Source organism: Neovison vison, chromosome X, assembly GCF_020171115.1.
Source record: "Neovison vison isolate M4711 chromosome X, ASM_NN_V1, whole genome shotgun sequence".
Lineage (NCBI taxonomy): Eukaryota > Metazoa > Chordata > Mammalia > Carnivora > Mustelidae > Neogale > Neogale vison.
Genome location: NC_058105.1, coordinates 89523883 through 89541608, shown reverse-complemented (window position 1 = coordinate 89541608; position 17726 = coordinate 89523883). Strand labels below are relative to the sequence as shown.

General features: G+C 50.5%; 1 protein-coding gene across 4 annotated transcripts; it reads left to right on the top strand.

Annotated features, from left to right (window-relative positions):
* Window positions 1-3434: 3434 nt before the first annotated feature.
* Window positions 3435-13098, top strand: FTSJ1 (FtsJ RNA 2'-O-methyltransferase 1). 4 transcript variants are annotated; one of them, XM_044235146.1, is made up of 13 exons: window positions 3435-3705; window positions 5273-5417; window positions 5686-5755; window positions 5855-5945; window positions 6284-6362; window positions 8014-8066; window positions 8152-8205; window positions 8292-8394; window positions 8506-8589; window positions 9261-9358; window positions 9446-9643; window positions 9862-9903; window positions 12538-13098. In XM_044235146.1, the coding sequence occupies exons 1-12, from the start codon at window positions 3568-3570 to the stop codon at window positions 9892-9894; spliced, it is 1146 nt and encodes a 381-aa protein (XP_044091081.1). In that variant the 5' UTR covers window positions 3435-3567; the 3' UTR covers window positions 9895-9903; window positions 12538-13098. The 4 variants fall into 4 exon arrangements, with proteins under 4 accessions (XP_044091081.1, XP_044091080.1, XP_044091082.1 ...); XM_044235145.1 differs by having other exon boundaries at window positions 9255-9358; XM_044235147.1 differs by having other exon boundaries at window positions 3618-3705; window positions 5259-5417; window positions 9255-9358.
* Window positions 13099-17726: the final 4628 nt, after the last annotated feature.

The window sequence follows — 17726 nt, the reverse complement described above, 5'->3', positions numbered from 1 at the left end:
CAGGCACACAGCAGGTGCTCAATAAATGCCCCTTATCCGGTGTCATATTATCATCATTTTTCTTTTTATTTCTGCCAAGTGACCTCTTTCAGGGGAGAGACGAAACTTCATCCAGCCCTGCGCCCCATAGCTTCCCTAAGTTTCAGGGCAAATGGCAAGTGTTCAACAGACGCTGGTAAGAGGGAAAACAAAGGGAAAGTGAAATCTGGCGGCGGAGGGAGGGCAGCTTGCTTTAGAAGGAACAGATGTCTTTAAGCTTGACCGAGGCCTTGAGTCTGTGCCAGGGATAAGAATGCTTTGTTAGTTCATCGAAGTAGGTTCTTTCGTGGGGTCATTTGAGGCTTTCGTGGGTTCGGTAAAGCAGACCCTTGTGTGACATTTGGGATTCCGATCGAGTCTATTAGAAGTCAGGTTGGGTTCCCGTCAGTTCTTAGAAGCAGATCCCTGCTTTTCATTAAAACAGGTCACTGCTCACCCGCCTTCAGGGGAGGGAGCCACAGAGCAAAGCAGTTAACAGCGTGAGCTTTCCCGTCTCTGCCACTTCCGAGCTGTGTGGTCTGGAGCAAGTTCTGAAACCTCAGGGTTGACGCTTCCCCCCTGCCCTGCTGCGGGGCAAAATAACATCGAACTCTTAGGGCCCCTAGGAAGACTGAACGAAAGAATACAGGTAAAGCACTTAGAACAATGCCTGACCCACCGTAATTGCTCAATAACGGACTTGGGAAAGGAATTGATGGATTCTTCTCCGCCTGCGAAAGCAACCCCCTACTGGGCTGCATTTAGGATTTTAATCTCTCCTTTCATGCAGGCTCCCCACTGAGAGACTCTTCCGTCCCTCAAAGCAGCTCCTGGGCAGCAAGGCTTTTTGAGTCTGCGTCTGGTCCCCTGCACCTGGACCACCCCCGTATTTCCCTCCCCCAGTAAGATGCCCTCCGTGGTACAGAGCTGGCCTGGCAGCTCCCCGCTCCTTGACCTCTTCAGGAGGCTGAGGGGAGGATACCTTTACACTCAGTGGGGTGCCGGGTGGGAGCTGCAGGCCGACACCCTACTTCGGGAAAAGCCTGGGGAGTTCAGAGCCTGGATCCTTTCCCCCAATTCCCCCAGCTCTGCTGGAGGAAGCAAGTTGCTTTGCAAAAAAATTAAACATCCTCTTTGTGAGAGGCAAGAAAACAGGACGTGGGAAGCATCCCACAGGGTGAACATGGGCCCCCCAATGCCTGGCACCCCCTCCTCACTGTGGAGCAGCGGCCAGGTGGCTTGAACCCTTGCTTTCTCACACTTGCTCACCTCCGCAGGGGAGCTGTGTTCCCACCGCCCCCAAAAGGCCCTGGAGCACTACTGACTGGCTCTTGCTTCCTCCCAGCTCTAGGGGACTCCTCGGGGAAGTGCTTCTCTTCCTGTCTCTGCCCATCTGTCTACACCATCCAGTACCCCCGCATAAATGCAGAATGCACCATGGAGGAAAGAATAAAGGAATCAAGCAACAAAAGAGCAGGTTCAACAAAGGTCTGCTGAACGCCACCGGTCTGCCCGGCCCTCTTGTAGGGCCGGGAGGCAGCCGCTAACAAGACAGAACAAAATTCCTGCCTAGTGAAGTTCGGTATTTCTCGGTGAATCAGTCCTTGGTTCTTTGAATACTCACCAAGCTTGTTCTCACTTCAGGGTCTTTGCTCCTGGTGTTGCCTGTGCCTAGAATGCTCTTCCTCCTCTCTACTCCCATTTCCCTTTAGGTCTCAGCTCAAATGCCACCACTTCAGAAAAGTCTTCCCAGATTATATGTTGTCTAAAAGAGCAACTCAGGGGCACCTGGGTGGCTCAGTTGGTTAAACATCTGCCTTCGGCTGGGGTCATGATCCCGGGGTCCTGGGATTGAGCCCCGCCTAGGGTTCCGTGGGGAAGTCTGCTTCTCACACTCCCCTTTCCCCTCCCCCCGCTCGTGTGCTCGTGTGCTCTCTCAAATAAATAAATAAAATATTTAAAAATAAATAAATAAAAGAGCAACTCAACCCCTCTTTTACTCTCCATCCCTTTCACCCTACTTTGTCTTCATAGCTTTTATCGCCACCTGACATAACATTATATATTTACACATATAATGGTACATTTAATTTAGTACAGTTATTTTAATAAGTAAATGTGTATAGATATCAGTATATTTATATACATCAGTACATACATTTAAATATGTGCATAAAATGATATGTGTATTGTATATATACACTATACAAATGCATAAATATATTATTATATTTTTTCTTATATTTATATTTATTTCATTTCTTACTAATATATCACCTATACACTAGTGAATATTATACATCACTATATTTCTCTATAATCACATACATTTTAAGCAGCATACATGTTTATACACTTAACGTAATATATAGCCTCCCTGTATATCTATAAACTGGAGATAGTTGTAATAACTACTTCACATGGCTGTTATTAGGATTAAAATGAGTTCAAGGAAAGAATCCAGCAGTGCACTGGAGCCTCACAGGTTTGCAGACTGCTTGTTCAATTTTCAGGAATTTTGCAAACCAGCTGTTGCACAGCTATTATTTAAAATGAAATAATATAAACTTACAATTAAATAAATTAGATTATTTAAAAGGCGATACTCACATCTCGTCACTTCCTGATTATTTTACTACATTTCGCTATTCTCTATGCTCTTGAGGTCATTTATCCCCTTGAATGGTATGGTAGAAATATTGCATAATGGCGCACTACTGCATCTCTTCCTAACGCTGTATTCCGTGATTACACATTGGTAATTTAAAATCTGACAAGATGATGGTATAGAAACTACGGAAAACTGGCAAATGTGACAAATCAGGGCTTCCTACCCACACCCCCCGCCCAAAGAACCGGTTGTTAGAACAGGTGCTTGGTGCATGGTAAACGCTTTAATGAATATTTCCATTATGTATTTACTTGTGCACCGGGTCGCGATGCAGTCTATTTAGTGAGTCGAAGTTAAAAATGTTTAAAGAACACAGAATTACAAAAGGACAGACACTGCGCTGAATTACACCTATTCAAATCCTCTCAGTAACTCCGTGAAGCTATACTACTTTTTTATCCCCATTTTTCAGAGAGAGAAACTGAAGTTCTGAAAGGGTACAACTCAAGCAGCGCTATCAGTTGGCTGAAATGGATATGAATCTTGCCACAGACCAGCTTCCGTGCTCTAGCGCACTTCATTAACGTACTTTCCTAACTCTCACGTTTCCGACCCTAGCTGTAATTTGACTTCGCGGCACGCCTAAAATGAATGGGTTCGTCTGTTCCCGTTGCGTCTTGGGAAATGTAGTCCCCAGTGAACACGCCGGCCCACACCTTGGAACAAAAGAAGAGCCTCGCGTCGTTTCAGCCTCACAGGACGCGACTTCGGCAGCTCTGGTCGGCCCCGTTGCATGCTGGGAACGGCAGTCCGCGAGCCGAGCTGCGTCGACACAAGATGACGGCAACTCACGTTGTACGTTCAGGTCTGGTCCGCGCGGTGCCGGAGACTTCGTGCTCCACGATGACAGGCTCAACACGCCGCGGGAGCCCGTAGGCATGCGCGACAGGCTTTCGGACAGACTGAGAACACAAACTGAAGCCTTACAGTTTCTGGCGGGACTGCGCTTTCGCCGAGTCTCGGGCTGCTCACGGACCGGTCTCTTCGTGCCCCTTCTCCCTATTCCGAAAGCTGAGGTAGGCTCTGGGGCGCGGAGGACGCGGGTCTAGGCCGAGACGGTTGAGGCACGCCTTGCGCTGTCCCGCCGGCGAGGGAAGAAGGGAAGTTCACCTTCCGTGCTGCAGCCTCGCAGTCTGGGCGTCTGGTGCCGTTTGGGCTCCAGACCCAAGGTTTGTGTGGAAGGGAACAGCTGTGCGCTGTGGACGGGGTTGGGGGAGCGGTGCAGGGATCCAGATATCGATAGAGCCTCCTTGAATGGGGTCTGGTGGTCCCAGTGGGGACAGGGGCTTTGAGGTAATGATGCGAGGCCAGGAGCGTGGCCAGGGGGCTGTTAATGGGACAGGGGGTGGGTCGCATGAAAGTACTGGAGGTCTGATGGACGTTCTATCGGGGAACGCCCGATATGCCCGATTACCTGGGCATCGGGGAATCGATGGGGGCTAATAGGAGTGTTTTAGTCAACATGTTCCAGGGGGCCGGGGTTGTGTTCATTGATGAATGAAGGGGTGGTAGAGTGGGAAACTAGAAAGAAGGTAATGAGAGGCGGGTGGGGGGGTGTGATCCCTGGGGGACTGCTGAGGTATGATATTAAACAAGTTAAGGAAGAGCAGCAGGACAACAGTAATTGAAAGGATGATGGCGAAGCTATGGAGGGAGTAATGAGGCCAGTGGGAGTCATAATCAAAGGAACTAAGGGGAGAAGTAATCAAAGAAGAGTGAATGAGAGGTAGGTGTGTTGTAGTCATAGGGTTTGGGGGATTATGGCATGATAATTGAGGAATTAATGGGAACAGAGTGAGCAAAGAGAGGGTAATGTAAGCTGCCGGTGTGATCATCAGGTGATTTTTGAGGGGGCAAGGTGGGCACTGAGGGGGAATGGGGAACTGATGCATGATCAGGTATTAACGCGTGGTAACAAAGAGGTTACAGGGGACTAATGGTGAGATCAGTAAGGGGTCAGTTGGAGGGCTGAGTTAATGGGAGCTGATAAATCACAGTAATTGAGAGCTTAATGGGGAGCTAATAAGCCCTGATCCTCTACACATTGATGGGGATTGGTAAGGATGTGGTAAGAAAGAAGTTACTGGGGGCCTAATCATTTATTAATGGGGAACGGGGAGGGGAGAGATTAAGGGGGTGAGGAGTACCATGAGGTAGCATTAGGATAATGGCGGTTAGAGCAAGGCTGATGGGGTATATGAATATAGGGGCTGTGAAGACAGCTGGGGAGATGGTCAGTGAGAGGTTAATGTGAGGTGGGTGGAGAAGCATTCAAAGTGAGTGTCATGGGGCTTTATGGGTGGCAGCAGCGGGAGGTCCACAGGGGCAGTAAAGAGTCCTCTGTAAGTGTTGGCATTGGGTATCTATGGGGTGAGCAGTGAAGCCTCAGAGCTCAGTGACGGAGTCCCTCCAGCCTTGTGAGGTCAGTGGGGTCAGGGACTGGGCTCCACTTTCCCCATATGCTGAGTGAGCTGTCATGAGGATCCTGAGGGGTTTGTGTGGTTCTCACCGCCCTACAGTCGTAGGTGGTAGTCCCACTCACCCAGTTTCTGATACACGGCAGCATCAGCTTCCTGTTGGCAGGTCCCTGGGCAAACCGCGTGTGAGATGGGACGGACATCGAAGGACAAGCGGGATGTCTACTACCGCCTGGCCAAGGAGAATGGCTGGCGTGCCCGCAGCGCCTTCAAGCTGCTGCAACTTGACGAGGAATTCCACCTTTTCCAAGGTCCCCACCTGGTGGGCGAGTCCCTGGGGCATGGGGTGGGCAAAGGGAAGAGACAAGTGGGCCATGTTGGCAGAGCTTCCTGTGGTAGGTGGGCCGACTTGGAGGGTCTGTGGGGCAGGGGCCAGGCAGAACAGGGGGCAGGTAACTTGAAAGGAGTCAGACACAGATAGATGTGGGTGCTCCCCCGACGGGAGAGGGGTGAACTTTGCAGGGCTCGGGGTTGAGAGGTGGGTGCAACTGACCACTACACCTTCCTGTGTGTGCTCAGGCGTGACACGGGCAGTTGACCTGTGTGCAGCCCCGGGCAGCTGGAGCCAGGTGCTGAGCCAAAAAATCGGGTGAGTGTGGGGTCCCGTATGGGGCAGCCAGGAGGGCAGGCCAGGTCAGGGATGAGCCAGGAGTGACAACTGGGCTGACGTGGGCCATGTTGTCCACAGGGGCCAGGGTTCCGGCCATGTGGTGGCTGTGGACCTTCAGGCTATGGCTCCATTACCAGGTGTGTTACAGATCCAAGGGGACATCACCCAGGTAAGAGCATGGCTGGGGGTATTGGGGTGCATCCTGGGCGAGAGCCCCTCCAAAGCTGGCAGCTACAGAGAGTGGAAGAAAAAAGACAGAAAGAGAAAGAGAGAGTAACCTAGAGAACCTGAGAGAATGTAACAGTGGAGAAACAGAGCCAGCTGGTCATCATCTCAGAGACCGCCAGAAATGGTGGGACTGGGTCCCCAGAGATGGAGCCTGGTCTGAGAGCGGCAGAGCCTGAGAGTTTGGCTGACCCAGGGTTGCTGGCTAGGGCCGTGGGCAGGTGGGGTTAGAGAGCTGCAGACGGGGGGCCTGGGACCACTCATCTTCCCTCTCTTCCGTAGTTGTCCACTGCCAAGGAGATCATCCAGCACTTTGAGGGCTGCCCAGCGGATCTAGTGGTGTGCGACGGGGCTCCTGATGGTAAACAGCAGGGGTCGGGAGGCCAGGCGGGAGCCCTATGTGTGTCCTTCTCTGTGGCTCCCACATCTGTTGGCATCTTTCTTTCCTTCTTTCTTTTTAGAGAGGTGGGGGCAGAGGGAAAGGGAGAATCTTAAGCAGGCTTCACGCCCAGATCTCATGACCCTGAGATCATGGCCCGAGCCGAAATCAAGAGTCGGCCACTGAACCGACTTCGCCACCCAGGCACCCTCTATTGGTTTCTTTCACCACTTCAGCTACTCCCTGCCTCCCTCTGTTCTCAGCTGTCCCCCACATCTAGCATTTTCTTTCTACCCCCACTTCCTGGTCTCTGCTTCTGTCTCCTCCATCTCCAGAGCCTACCATTTTGGTTTTGGCTGTTATCTGCCCTTCCTGTTACTCATCTCTCATCTGCAACTGTCTGTTTCTGTGGTGCTGCTCATATTTTTCAGTTAGCTGTTCACTCGGAGTACATTTATTGAGCACCTGTTGTGTGTCAGGCACTGTTCTACATGTTGGGAAAACACTTGTGAATAAAATTCTACTAATCTGACCTCATAGACCTGACGTTCTAGTAGAAGCAGAGGGAAAAGAAACAAACGATGGAGTCACATAGTATGTGAAGAGATGATAGGTACCATGAGGAAAATCAGTGGAAGGGAGAAGGAGACAGGGAGTACCTGTTGGAATTTTAAGTAAAGTGGACGGGAAGGCCCCCATGAGTTTAGCATAAAGACCTGAAAGAGGTGAGGGTGTAGGCCAGGGACATATCTGGAGAACAGGGTCCAGGTCAAGGGACCAGCCAGTGCAAAGGCCCTGAGGTGGGAGGGTGTTCAGCATGTGTGAGGAACCGCGAGGATATTGCTGTGGTTAGAGCAGAGTGAATGAGGTGGAGAGTGGTAGAGGGGAGGTCAGAAAGCTGGCCAGTGGGGAGGGGTGGGTTCTGATCCTTGTGTGGGTCCTTATGGGCCACAGTGAGCACTGTGGCTTTTTCCCTGAGATGAGAGCTCAGAGAAAACCATGAGGGGATTGTGAGCAGAGGAGGGCCATGCCTGACACAGCTTGTGACCATATCCCTCTGGCTGCTGTGAGCTGTGTGAGGCATGGGGGGCAGGGAGAGGAGCCCATAGCAAGTGATGTCTGGAGTGGCAGTGGCGAAGATGAGGAGAGAGGATTGATCCAGGAGATCTTTTGCAAAGACAGGACTTAATAATGCTTGAACATGAATGTGAGGAGAGGATGGAGGATGTCAACAGTACGAAGATTTTTGGCTGGAACAGCTGGAAGGATCAGATGGGATGGGGAAGATGGTGTAAGGAGAGAGGTTTGAGCAGGAGGGTCAGGAGTCTGGTCTTGAACACGTCAAGTCTGAGATGTTAGGGTCTGATCTGTGAGTCAGGTGCTCGGAGGAGCAGTCTGGGCTGGAGGTAAGAAATGATGATAATGATGCTTGTGTGTAAGGTTGTTTTGAAAATTAAACTGAGTGCCTGAGGATTAGGAGCCCAGAACATGCCTCCAGCTGGTGGATAGTAATTTGCACACAGAACCTTAGTAGTCAGAGAGCCCGGGAAATGTTTGTAGCATCCCGACCTGTCTGGGACAAGGACATAGCCAGCCTCGGATGGCCCCACTAACGCTCTTCCTCTTGCCGCAGTAACTGGCCTCCATGATGTTGATGAGTATATGCAGGCCCAGCTCCTCCTAGCCGTGAGTAACCTTGGCTGACCCTGCCTCAGTTTGGACCCCTCGTGCCTGTCTCCACCTCAGCCTTAGCCATTTGTCCTGCCCACAGGCTCTCAACATTGCTACACACGTCTTGAAGCCAGGAGGCTGCTTTGTAGCCAAGGTAAGCCTTAGAAAACCTGGCAAGGGGTAAAGAAGGGTCCTCCAGGGCCGCTCACCTGCTTTCATCTATGTCTCCTCACCCTATAGATCTTCCGGGGCCGGGATGTCACCCTGATCTACAGCCAGCTACGTGTCTTCTTCTCCAGTGTGCTCTGTGCCAAGCCCAGGAGCAGCCGCAACTCCAGCATAGGTCAGTGGGGCAGAAGGGCCAGGCTGGCGAGTGCAAATCTCACGGACGCACGGACTCATCCTCTGCTGGGCAGAGATAGTAGTCGCCCCTCACTCCACCTTCCCCCCACAGAGGCCTTCGCTGTCTGTCAGGGTTATGACCCCCCTGAAGGCTTCCTTCCGGACCTGACCAAACCCCTGCTGGATCACTCTTACGGTGAGAGCCAGGGCCCTGAGCCCCTCCCCTGGGAGGCTTTGCACCCTTCTGGAATATATGTCTCCAGAGGGCCCTCGGCCCCACCCCTTGGTGCAAACTTACCCTTTATGGAACGTCTCTTCCCAAAATGATTCTCAGCCCCGCCTTCTGGTGGAGATTCTGGCCCGAATGGACGTTTCCTCCCAGGAAGAGCTTCATCCCGGTCCACTTGGTCCTCTAATGGTTACTCTCAAATCCTAAGTCCTGCCCCTGGGGAGATTCCACTGAAGATTCTAGCCTAGGAATACTCAGTCATGCCCCCAGGTAGATACTCCACCCCTACGTGGGAATTTTGCCCCAAGAGAGTCTTTAGCCTTGTCCCTCGTGGGAAAAGGCACAGAGCCTGCTCTTAAGGTGAGCACGCTTGAGTGAGACAGGGTTCAGGCAGCATATGGTAGAATGACAGGTGAACATGCAGCGCCATGTGAGAAAAGCAGGGGAGTGGAATGTTCTAGAACAGATGGTCGTGGAGGGCCTCCCTCAGGAGATGACCTGCACCAAATGAAGGATTTCAGTGGAGGAGCTGGTAGATACGTAGGGAAGACTCCATACCTTTGCTGTAGAAGGAGTCCTGACTGGTCCCAGGCATCCCACCCGGTCCTGTCTAATTTCTCCCTGCTGGTCAGATCCAGATTTCAACCAATTGGATGGTCCCACTCGCATCATTGTGCCATTTGTGACCTGTGGGGACCTGAGCGCCTATGATTCAGACCGCAGTTACCCACTGGACGTGAGTGCCCAGCCAACAGTAGGTAGATGGGGGGGGCTGTTTCAGGTTCCCAGGTCTTCACTGTCACCCCACCATGTGTCCCTGCAGCTAGAGGACGGCTCAGAGTACAAGTATACTCCACCCACGCAACCCCCCATCTCGCCACCATACCAGGAGGCCTGCACATTAAAGAAGAAAGGGCGGCTGGCCAAGGAGATCCGTCCCCAGGACTGCCCCATCAGCACAGTGGACACGTTGTCCCAGCCCCTGCCTCTTCCACAACGCCGCACCCTGCTGGCCTCTGAGGTCTGGAAACGTGTGGCCCAGGACCCATGGGGCCTTCTCTCGGAGCCCACCTGAACCCCTCTCAGTGCACCTCTTTCTGCCCCCAAATCACAAGGTTTCTGGGGCCCAGACACTCCTCTCTGCCTCCCAGTAGCTATAAAAATCAATGGGTAAGACCAAGTATAATGAATGGAAAAGCTTCGGCAAGTATCTGAGTCATTTTTCTTTTTCTTGGGTAGGTGGAAGACAATGAAATGAATTGTTCACCTTGATACGTTCAGGTAAATTGCCTTTTTATCTAACAGTTTGAGTAAAGAGCACCTTTAAGGAAAAGCTCAGAAAAATTCCACCTTTGAAATTTTTGCATCAACTGATAGGATTTCAGTCAGCCAACCAATACTAAGTACCTGATGTCATGTGCCAGGACCTGCTTGAAGCATTTTACGTATTGAGGCATTAAGTAATAAACATTTATGGGTTTTTTTAATGATTTTATTTATTTATTTGACAATGAAAGATCACAAGTAAGCAGAGAGGCAGACAGAGAGAGAGAGAGGAGGAAGCAGGCTTCCCACTGAGGAGAGAGCCTGATATGGGACCCGGTCCCAGAATCCTAGGATCATGACCTGAGCCGGAGGTAGAGGCTTTAACTCACTGAGCCACCCAGGCGCCCCTCAGTAAACATTTATTAAGCACGTACTGTGTGCTGGGCATTGTTCTAGGTTGGGAGATAGAGCAGGGAGCAAAGCAGGCAAATATCCTGGCCCTTTCTAGGCTGAGAAAGAGGTAAGAAACAAACAGCTTGTGAATGCAGGAGTTTCTACACACAGCATCCACAGATAGACCACACACATATACACATTTATAGCTTGCATTTCACCTGTATAGCTTGGATTATAACACATTGTATGTATATACAGATATATATATATCTATATATATATATAAAGGTAATGAGGGATATGAACATTTTTTTAATAAAATAGGGTAAAGAGAGGGACGCCTGGGTGGCTCAGTTGGTTAAGCCGCTGCCTTCGGCTCAGGTCATGATCCCAGGGTCCTGGGATCGAGTCCCACATCGGGCTCCTTGCTCAGCTGGGAGCCTGCTTCTCTCTCTCCCTCTGCCTGCTGCTCCCCCTTCTTGTGCTCGCTCGCTCGCTCACTCTCTGTCAAATAAATAAATAAATAAGAAGATCTTTTTTTAAAACGGGGTAAAGAGAATCAGGAATTCCAGAGGCAGCAAGTTGCAGTTTTCAAAAGGGTTCTCAAGGAATGGCTTACTGAGGTAATGTTTGAGCAAAGACGTGAAGGAGATGAGGGAGGACATGCATGTGTTCATCTAGCAGAAGAGCATTCCATGCAGAGGGAATAGCAAATGCAAAGCCCCTGAGGCAGAACCATGCGTGGTGTGTGAGGGGCCAGTTTGCCTAGAGTAGAGAGGCTCAGCCTGTCTGTGCTGAAGGACTTTTCATCCTCAGGAAATCACATCAGAGAAGGTGGTCCCTTTCTGACAATGGCTTACCAGGGTTTTTAGACCAAGTCCTCCATTTAAAAAAAAAGAAGAAAAACAATACCTCTTTAAAAAATGAAACGGCAAATCACGATGGGAAAAGATTATTTGCAGTCCCTATATATAGTATCCTTGATATTAAAAAGCTCCTATAAATCAGTAGAGAAAAGAAAATAAGAGAATGGCTACCAGGCACATGAAAAGCTGCTTCTCAGGGAAATGCAGGCTGACACTAAGATGATGGGCAGTGTACGTGTCTGGCAGGGTGTACAGCAATAGGAACCCTACTGTACACTGATGGCTGCAGAAACTGGTGTGGCCACTGTGGGAAATTGGTAGGCATTGTGTAAAGCTGCACACATGCCAGTTTTGCTCCTAAGAAATATGTACTAGAATTCCTCCACGGCACTGTTTGTACCCTAGACTGGCTAGAGCCCACACATCAGTTCACTGCAGAATGGATCATTAACTCCTGGTATATTCGAATATACCAGGATTTAATGGAGAATTACACAGCAATGAGAATGAACATCCTACAGTTGTTAAAAAATAACACCTTGTCACTCCTTAACATAAATAAAACATGTAAGTGTTGTGTGTTTTTCTGTATGTTACAGTTCACAATAGAAGTAGGGGAGAAAAGTCACAAAAGTGTTAGTACTGGGGCGCGTGGGTGGCTCAGTCGGTTAAGTGCCTGCCTTCGGCTCAGGTCATGATCCCGGGGTCCTGGGATGGAGCCCCACATCAGGCTCCCTGCTCAGTGGGGAGCCTGCTTCTTTCTCTGCCTCTGCTACTCCCCCTGCTTGTGCTGGCTCGCTCACACTCTCTTTTTCTCTCTCTGAAATAAATAAAATATATTTTTTTAAAATGTCAGTACCTGAGCGAACAGTGATCACAGTAGAAGAAAGTGGGAAAATGTTTTTTTAAAAAACCTTCCTGGGGGGGCACCTGGGTGGCTCAGTGGGTTAAGCCGCTGCCTTCGGCTCAGGTCATGATCTCAGGGTCCTGGGATCGAGTCCCACATCGGGCTCTCTGCTCAGCAGGGAGCCTGCTTCTCTCTCTCTCTCTCTCTCTCTCTCTCTCTCTGCCTGCCTCTCTGCCTACTTGTGATCTCTCTCTTCAAATAAATAAATAAAATCTTTTTTAAAAAATTAAAAAAAAAAAAAAACCTTCCTGGGGCATCTAGGTGGCTCAGTGGGTTAAAGCCTCTGCCTTTGGCTCAGGTCATGATCTCAGGGTCCTGGGATTGAACCCCGCATCAGGTTCTCTGCTCAGCGGGGAGCCTGCTTCTCCCCCTCTCTCTCTGCCTGCCCCTCTGCCTACTTGTGATCTCTGTCTGTCAAATAAAATCTTTAAAAAAAACTTAAAAATAAAAATAAAAAACCTTCCTTGTCCTTGATTTTAGGTAGCTGGCAGTCATATATCTCAGAAGCTGTTTGCTGTCGGGAAAATGAGAACCTGCGTTGGTGAACTGGTTTTCAGCGGTCTCATCAGCAGGTCCTGAACACCCGGGTCCTGAACACCCAGGCCCCGAGTGGTGCAGCAACCACCAGGAGCACGGCAAGGAAAGCAACAGCACAGAATGCCTGTCTACACTGCAAGAGGGGATTTTTGAGCGAGGCCTTGCCTCCTCTCTCTGTCTTTCCAGAGGTGTCCTGATTATGTCCAGAGTTTACGCCCAAAACAGGAGTTCTTAACCTGGATAGAAATCAGGGGTATCTGTGAACCTGATGGAGGGAAATATTACATCTTTGTTTTCACTAAGAGAACTGAAATTTCACTGGTTAGAACTGAAATTTAGCATTACCCCCCAATACGAATGCTGGCAACAAATCTCAGTAGTAAAGGCAGTGCCCGTTAGCCTCCCACCGATCTTGAAATGCTGTTCACATTTGTCACTACTTTGAATTATGGAAGACCTTATAATTGGATGCACTAATAAAGAAGTCCATATATTATTACTGTATCCCAGTGTTGGTTCACTTTAATATATATAGTATTTGTCACTAACATAAGACCTTTAACTTTATATAAATTTTAAAGTATATACCTAATTCAATATATACCTATTGCAGAATGATTATACTAAGTTTACTTAACATATATCACCTCAGTTACAACTTCTTTCTTGTTATGGGAACTTTTAAGATCTCTCTTTAAGATTTTATCCATTTGAGAGAGCAAGAGTAGGGGGTTAGGGGTGTGGGGAGGGGCAGAGGAAGAAGAAGACTCCCTGCTGAGCTGGGAGCCCAATGCAGGGCTCAGTCCTGAGACCCGGAGACCGTGACCCAAGCCGAAGACAGACACCCAACTGACTGAGCCACCTAGGCGCCCCAAGATCTACTCTCCTAGAACCTTTCAAATATACAATATTGATCATCATGGTCACTATGCAGTACATTACAACCCTGAACTTATTTATAACTTGATATTTGTACCTTTTTTTCATTTTTTAAAAAGATTTTTATTTATTTATTTGACAGAGATTACAAGTAGGCAGAGGAGATAGGCAGAGAGAGGGGAGGAAGCAGGCTCCCCGTTGAGCAGAGAGCCCAATGCAGGACTCGATCCCAGGGCCCTGGGACCATGCCCTGAGCCAAAGGCAGAGGCTTTAATCCACTGAACCACTCGGGCGCCCCTTTGTACCTTTTTTTAATTAAAGATTTTATTTATTCACTTTGAGAGAGAGCACAAGGGGGGGAGCGGCAGGCGGAGAAGCAGGCTCCATGCTGAGCAGGGAGCCCAATGCAGGGCTCGATCCCAGGACCTTGGGATCATGACCTGAGCCGAAGGCAGACAGAAACTTAACCGACTGAGCCACCCAGGCGTCCCTCCTGTATCTTTAGAAACACATTCTCTGTCTACATCTCCGTTCAGTGACCTCAGGACCACCCACATCCCAGCTGGTGACCCTAGATGTTTCTGCATCTAACCCTGTGAACCTAGAAGTGTCCGTACTGAGTCTATGATGCCTGCCGCTGGGGGTTGCACACTACAAAACGTTAAACCAGGAATCTTCTCGCCCAAACAGTGCAACCTCAGAAATATATGATGAGAGGATCCCCACAAAGGCCTATGTGACCACGAGGGTAGCCACACCCATCACCGTGCGAATTCGAGCTGTCCACCCTACAGTCTGAGGCCCTAGGAATAGCCACCTAATTTTCCAGGAGTATAAACACACCAGGCTTTGGGGCCCAGCAAGAATCCGCATCTCAGGCTTCGTGTCCCTAACTGTGCCTACCCCCATCAGTAAGGTGTGTATGATATCCGACATACACACAAGTTCCTGTGAGGGGAGCAGGTAGGTGCCCAATCCCCAGACCGTGTGACCCAGTGATGTCCACACCCCCAAATGTGTGGTCCAGGAAGGACCAGCCTAACCCAGGCTCAGTCTCCGATGTCAGGAGCACCCTGTCTGGCTCCGAGTGTGGATACCCTAGTCTTGCAACTCCAGGAGCATCCATACCACTCTAGATGACCCCCAGAATTTTCCACACCAATGTCAGTGTGTCCACAGAGGCATGCATACCCCGAACCATGTGTCCCCAGCTGAGCATTTACCTTAATCTGAGCACTTCCACACCAGTCTGTGATGGCAGTTTATTTTCCAGGCTGTGACTCTAGGCTTTTCCATAACCCAGGCTGTGTTGTCCCTAAAGCATACACGCCCCTTTCAATTTGACCACTGGTTTGTCAGTTCCTTAGACTGCATGACAACAATGGGTGTCCCTTCACCCGTCTGTGTGATCTCAGGGGTTATCACACCTCAGGCCTGGTCACCCCAGGGGGTGTCTACAACACAGTTCACGTCACCACAGGAGTATATGCACTCCAGTCTGTGTGACACCTGGAGTGTTCAGAAACAGTCTCTGTGAGCCTCTAAGTGTCTAGACCGCAAAGCTTGTCACCACAGAGTCGTGAAAACTCTAGCCTGTTTGACCACAGGAAGTGCCCACCACCGAGAATGTTAGCCTGAGGCAGTGCCCACACTCCTGCGGCCTCACCAATGGCTACATGTCAGCCTTTGTCACCACAGGAGTGTCCCCCCACTCTGTGTGACCCCAGGAATCTCCAGACCCCCGTGTCTATCCTCGGGAACATACCCCTCATCTGTGTTAGTGCAGAACTGTTCACGCCCCAGTCTGTCACCATTGGCTTTCCACCTCCCCCACTCAGTGTCCCCTAGGAGTGATCATTCCTCAGACCTTGAAATGCCGGAAGCGTCCACACCCCAGTCTGTGTAACCCCAGGAGGGCCCACAGCCAGCCTGTTTCTCCAGAAGTCTCCACACAATAGCTCGTTTGTGCAATCCCAGGATGATCAACTTTCTGTGTGACCACAAGAGAAGCCACCACCCAGTCTTTGTGTCCGCAGGGTGGCATGCCCTTAGCTGTGTGATCCCCAGGGTTTTTACACCCTTGGCTGTATGAGCAAAGAAGTCTCCATGCCCTGAGCTCTGACCACTGGGGAGTCACTGCCCGGTCTGCAACTCTCAGGGAGTTTCCACACCTCAGTCTCTGTGGCCACACATTTATTCACTCTATTGCCTGAGTGGCCATGGGAGGGTCCATTTCCCAGTCCGTGTGACCCTAGGGGTAGCCAAACTCCAGTCTGTAGGATTCCAGGAGTGTCTACACCCCCGACAATGTGAGCAAGGGAGTGTCTACACTCCAGTACCAACACATTCTCTTCCTTGTCTCTAGGCCGCAGATGAGTCCTGGCTGCATCCACATCCCAGTGTCTGACTACAGGAAACCTCCACAGCCCAGCCCACGGGACCCCAGGAGCGTCCCCAGAGTCAGCGTGAGTCCGCAAGTGACAACGGCTCAGTCTGTGTGACCAAAGAAACCTCCATACCCCAGTATCTGCAGCCACAGGGGAGACGAGCTCCCATTCAGTGTGACCAGAGGAGGGTGAACACGGGGCCGCCCACCCCCAACATCTCTGTGTCTCGAGAGGCATCTCTGCTCTGGTCGGTGTGATCCCAGCAGAGTCCACACCACAAGCTGGTCGACCATGTGGGTGTCCATGGGGGGCCCGTGATGATCCAGGAGTATCCGTGCCACAGACATTTGACCAGCATCTACTTCCCCGTGCATCTTCAGCAATGGTCTGGGCCTAGTCTGTGACCCCAGGCATGTCCAGACCCCAGAATCTGTGACTGAGGCTGTCCAAAGTGGAGCCTGTGCAAAACCAGAAGGTACCAGGTCACAGTCCGTGGGGCCCCAGGAGTGTCCATATCCCAGACGAGGTGATCCAAGAAGTGTCCAAACTCCAGTCTATGTGACCCCAGTGTTGCCTATACACCAGCCTGTGTGACACCAAAAGTGTCCACATACCATCCATATAACTCTAAGAGAACACATGTCAGTCCACGATACTTCAGACTGGCCACACCTCCTTCCATGTGACCTCAGCCATGTCCACACCCCAGTCTGCGTGAGCCCTAAAAACTCCACATCCTACTATGTAACCCCAGAGGTGTCCAAAACTCATCTCTGGGATCCTCGAAGGCCCACCCCCAATCAGTAAGTCCTCGGGATTACTTCCACCCAAATCTAATGACTTCTTGAATGTCTACATCCCCAACTGTTTGATTCCAGGAGGGTCCACACCCCAGACTGTGTGACCCTGGGAGGATCCATACACAGATCAGTGTGACCCCAGAAGGAATTATGGCTGGAAGAAGAGTGATCCAGACAAAGGGAAAAGCCAGAGCAAAGGCCCTAAGGTGGGACAGTGAGGAGACCAGTGTGGTGGGGGCAGAATGAATGAGGGGGCCTTTGGCAGGAGGTGAAGTCGGAGAGGTGACAAGGGCCTGGTCCAGTAGGGCTTTGCAGGCCACAAGAAGGACTTTGGCTTTTTCTCTGAGAGATGTAACCACAGCAGAGATCAGAGCAGAGAAAGGCTGAGGGCTGACTTGGATTGTGACAGAATCCTCTGGCTGTTGCTGTGAGAACAGACTGAGGCCCTTGAATCTGATTAGAGATGAGGCTGATCTGTGGGGGGCAGTGGCCCCCAGAGGTCAACACCATAATCACTTGACAGTTTCCCCCCAAAGACTGTGCTCTTTCTCTGGGGTACATGGTGGGGTTAGGAAACCATGGGGATTGAGTGAAGAGGCCCTCAGTGTGGGACCTTAGGCCAGCTCTGCCTTTCTGTGGGTCCCGGGTTTCCCCCTTTGGCCAATGAGTATGATAATCCCTGGCCTGCCTCTCTTTCCAGGGTCTCTATTCACCCATTCTCTCTAACCACACCAGCTACCACACCATCTACCTTGATGTTCCTCAAATACACCAAGCCTTATTCCACCTCAGGACGCACTTCCTAATAATACGTTTCTTTGTTGAGTCAGCCCTGAGCGGGGCCGCCAGGCAGGCAAGGTACACAGGGCACACACAGGTGGAATTTTGAAGAGACCTTAATGAAGGGACCACAGAGACACAAGGAGGGTTCAGTAAACCGAGAACACTTCTGAGCTACCCCAGGACTAGCATCGGTGTGTGGGGGGGGTGCTGTCCCCATTCCTAGGCTTGAAAGGGCAGGAAAGGAAACAGGGTTCCTGAAACCCAGGGGAAGCTGGAGCCCAGC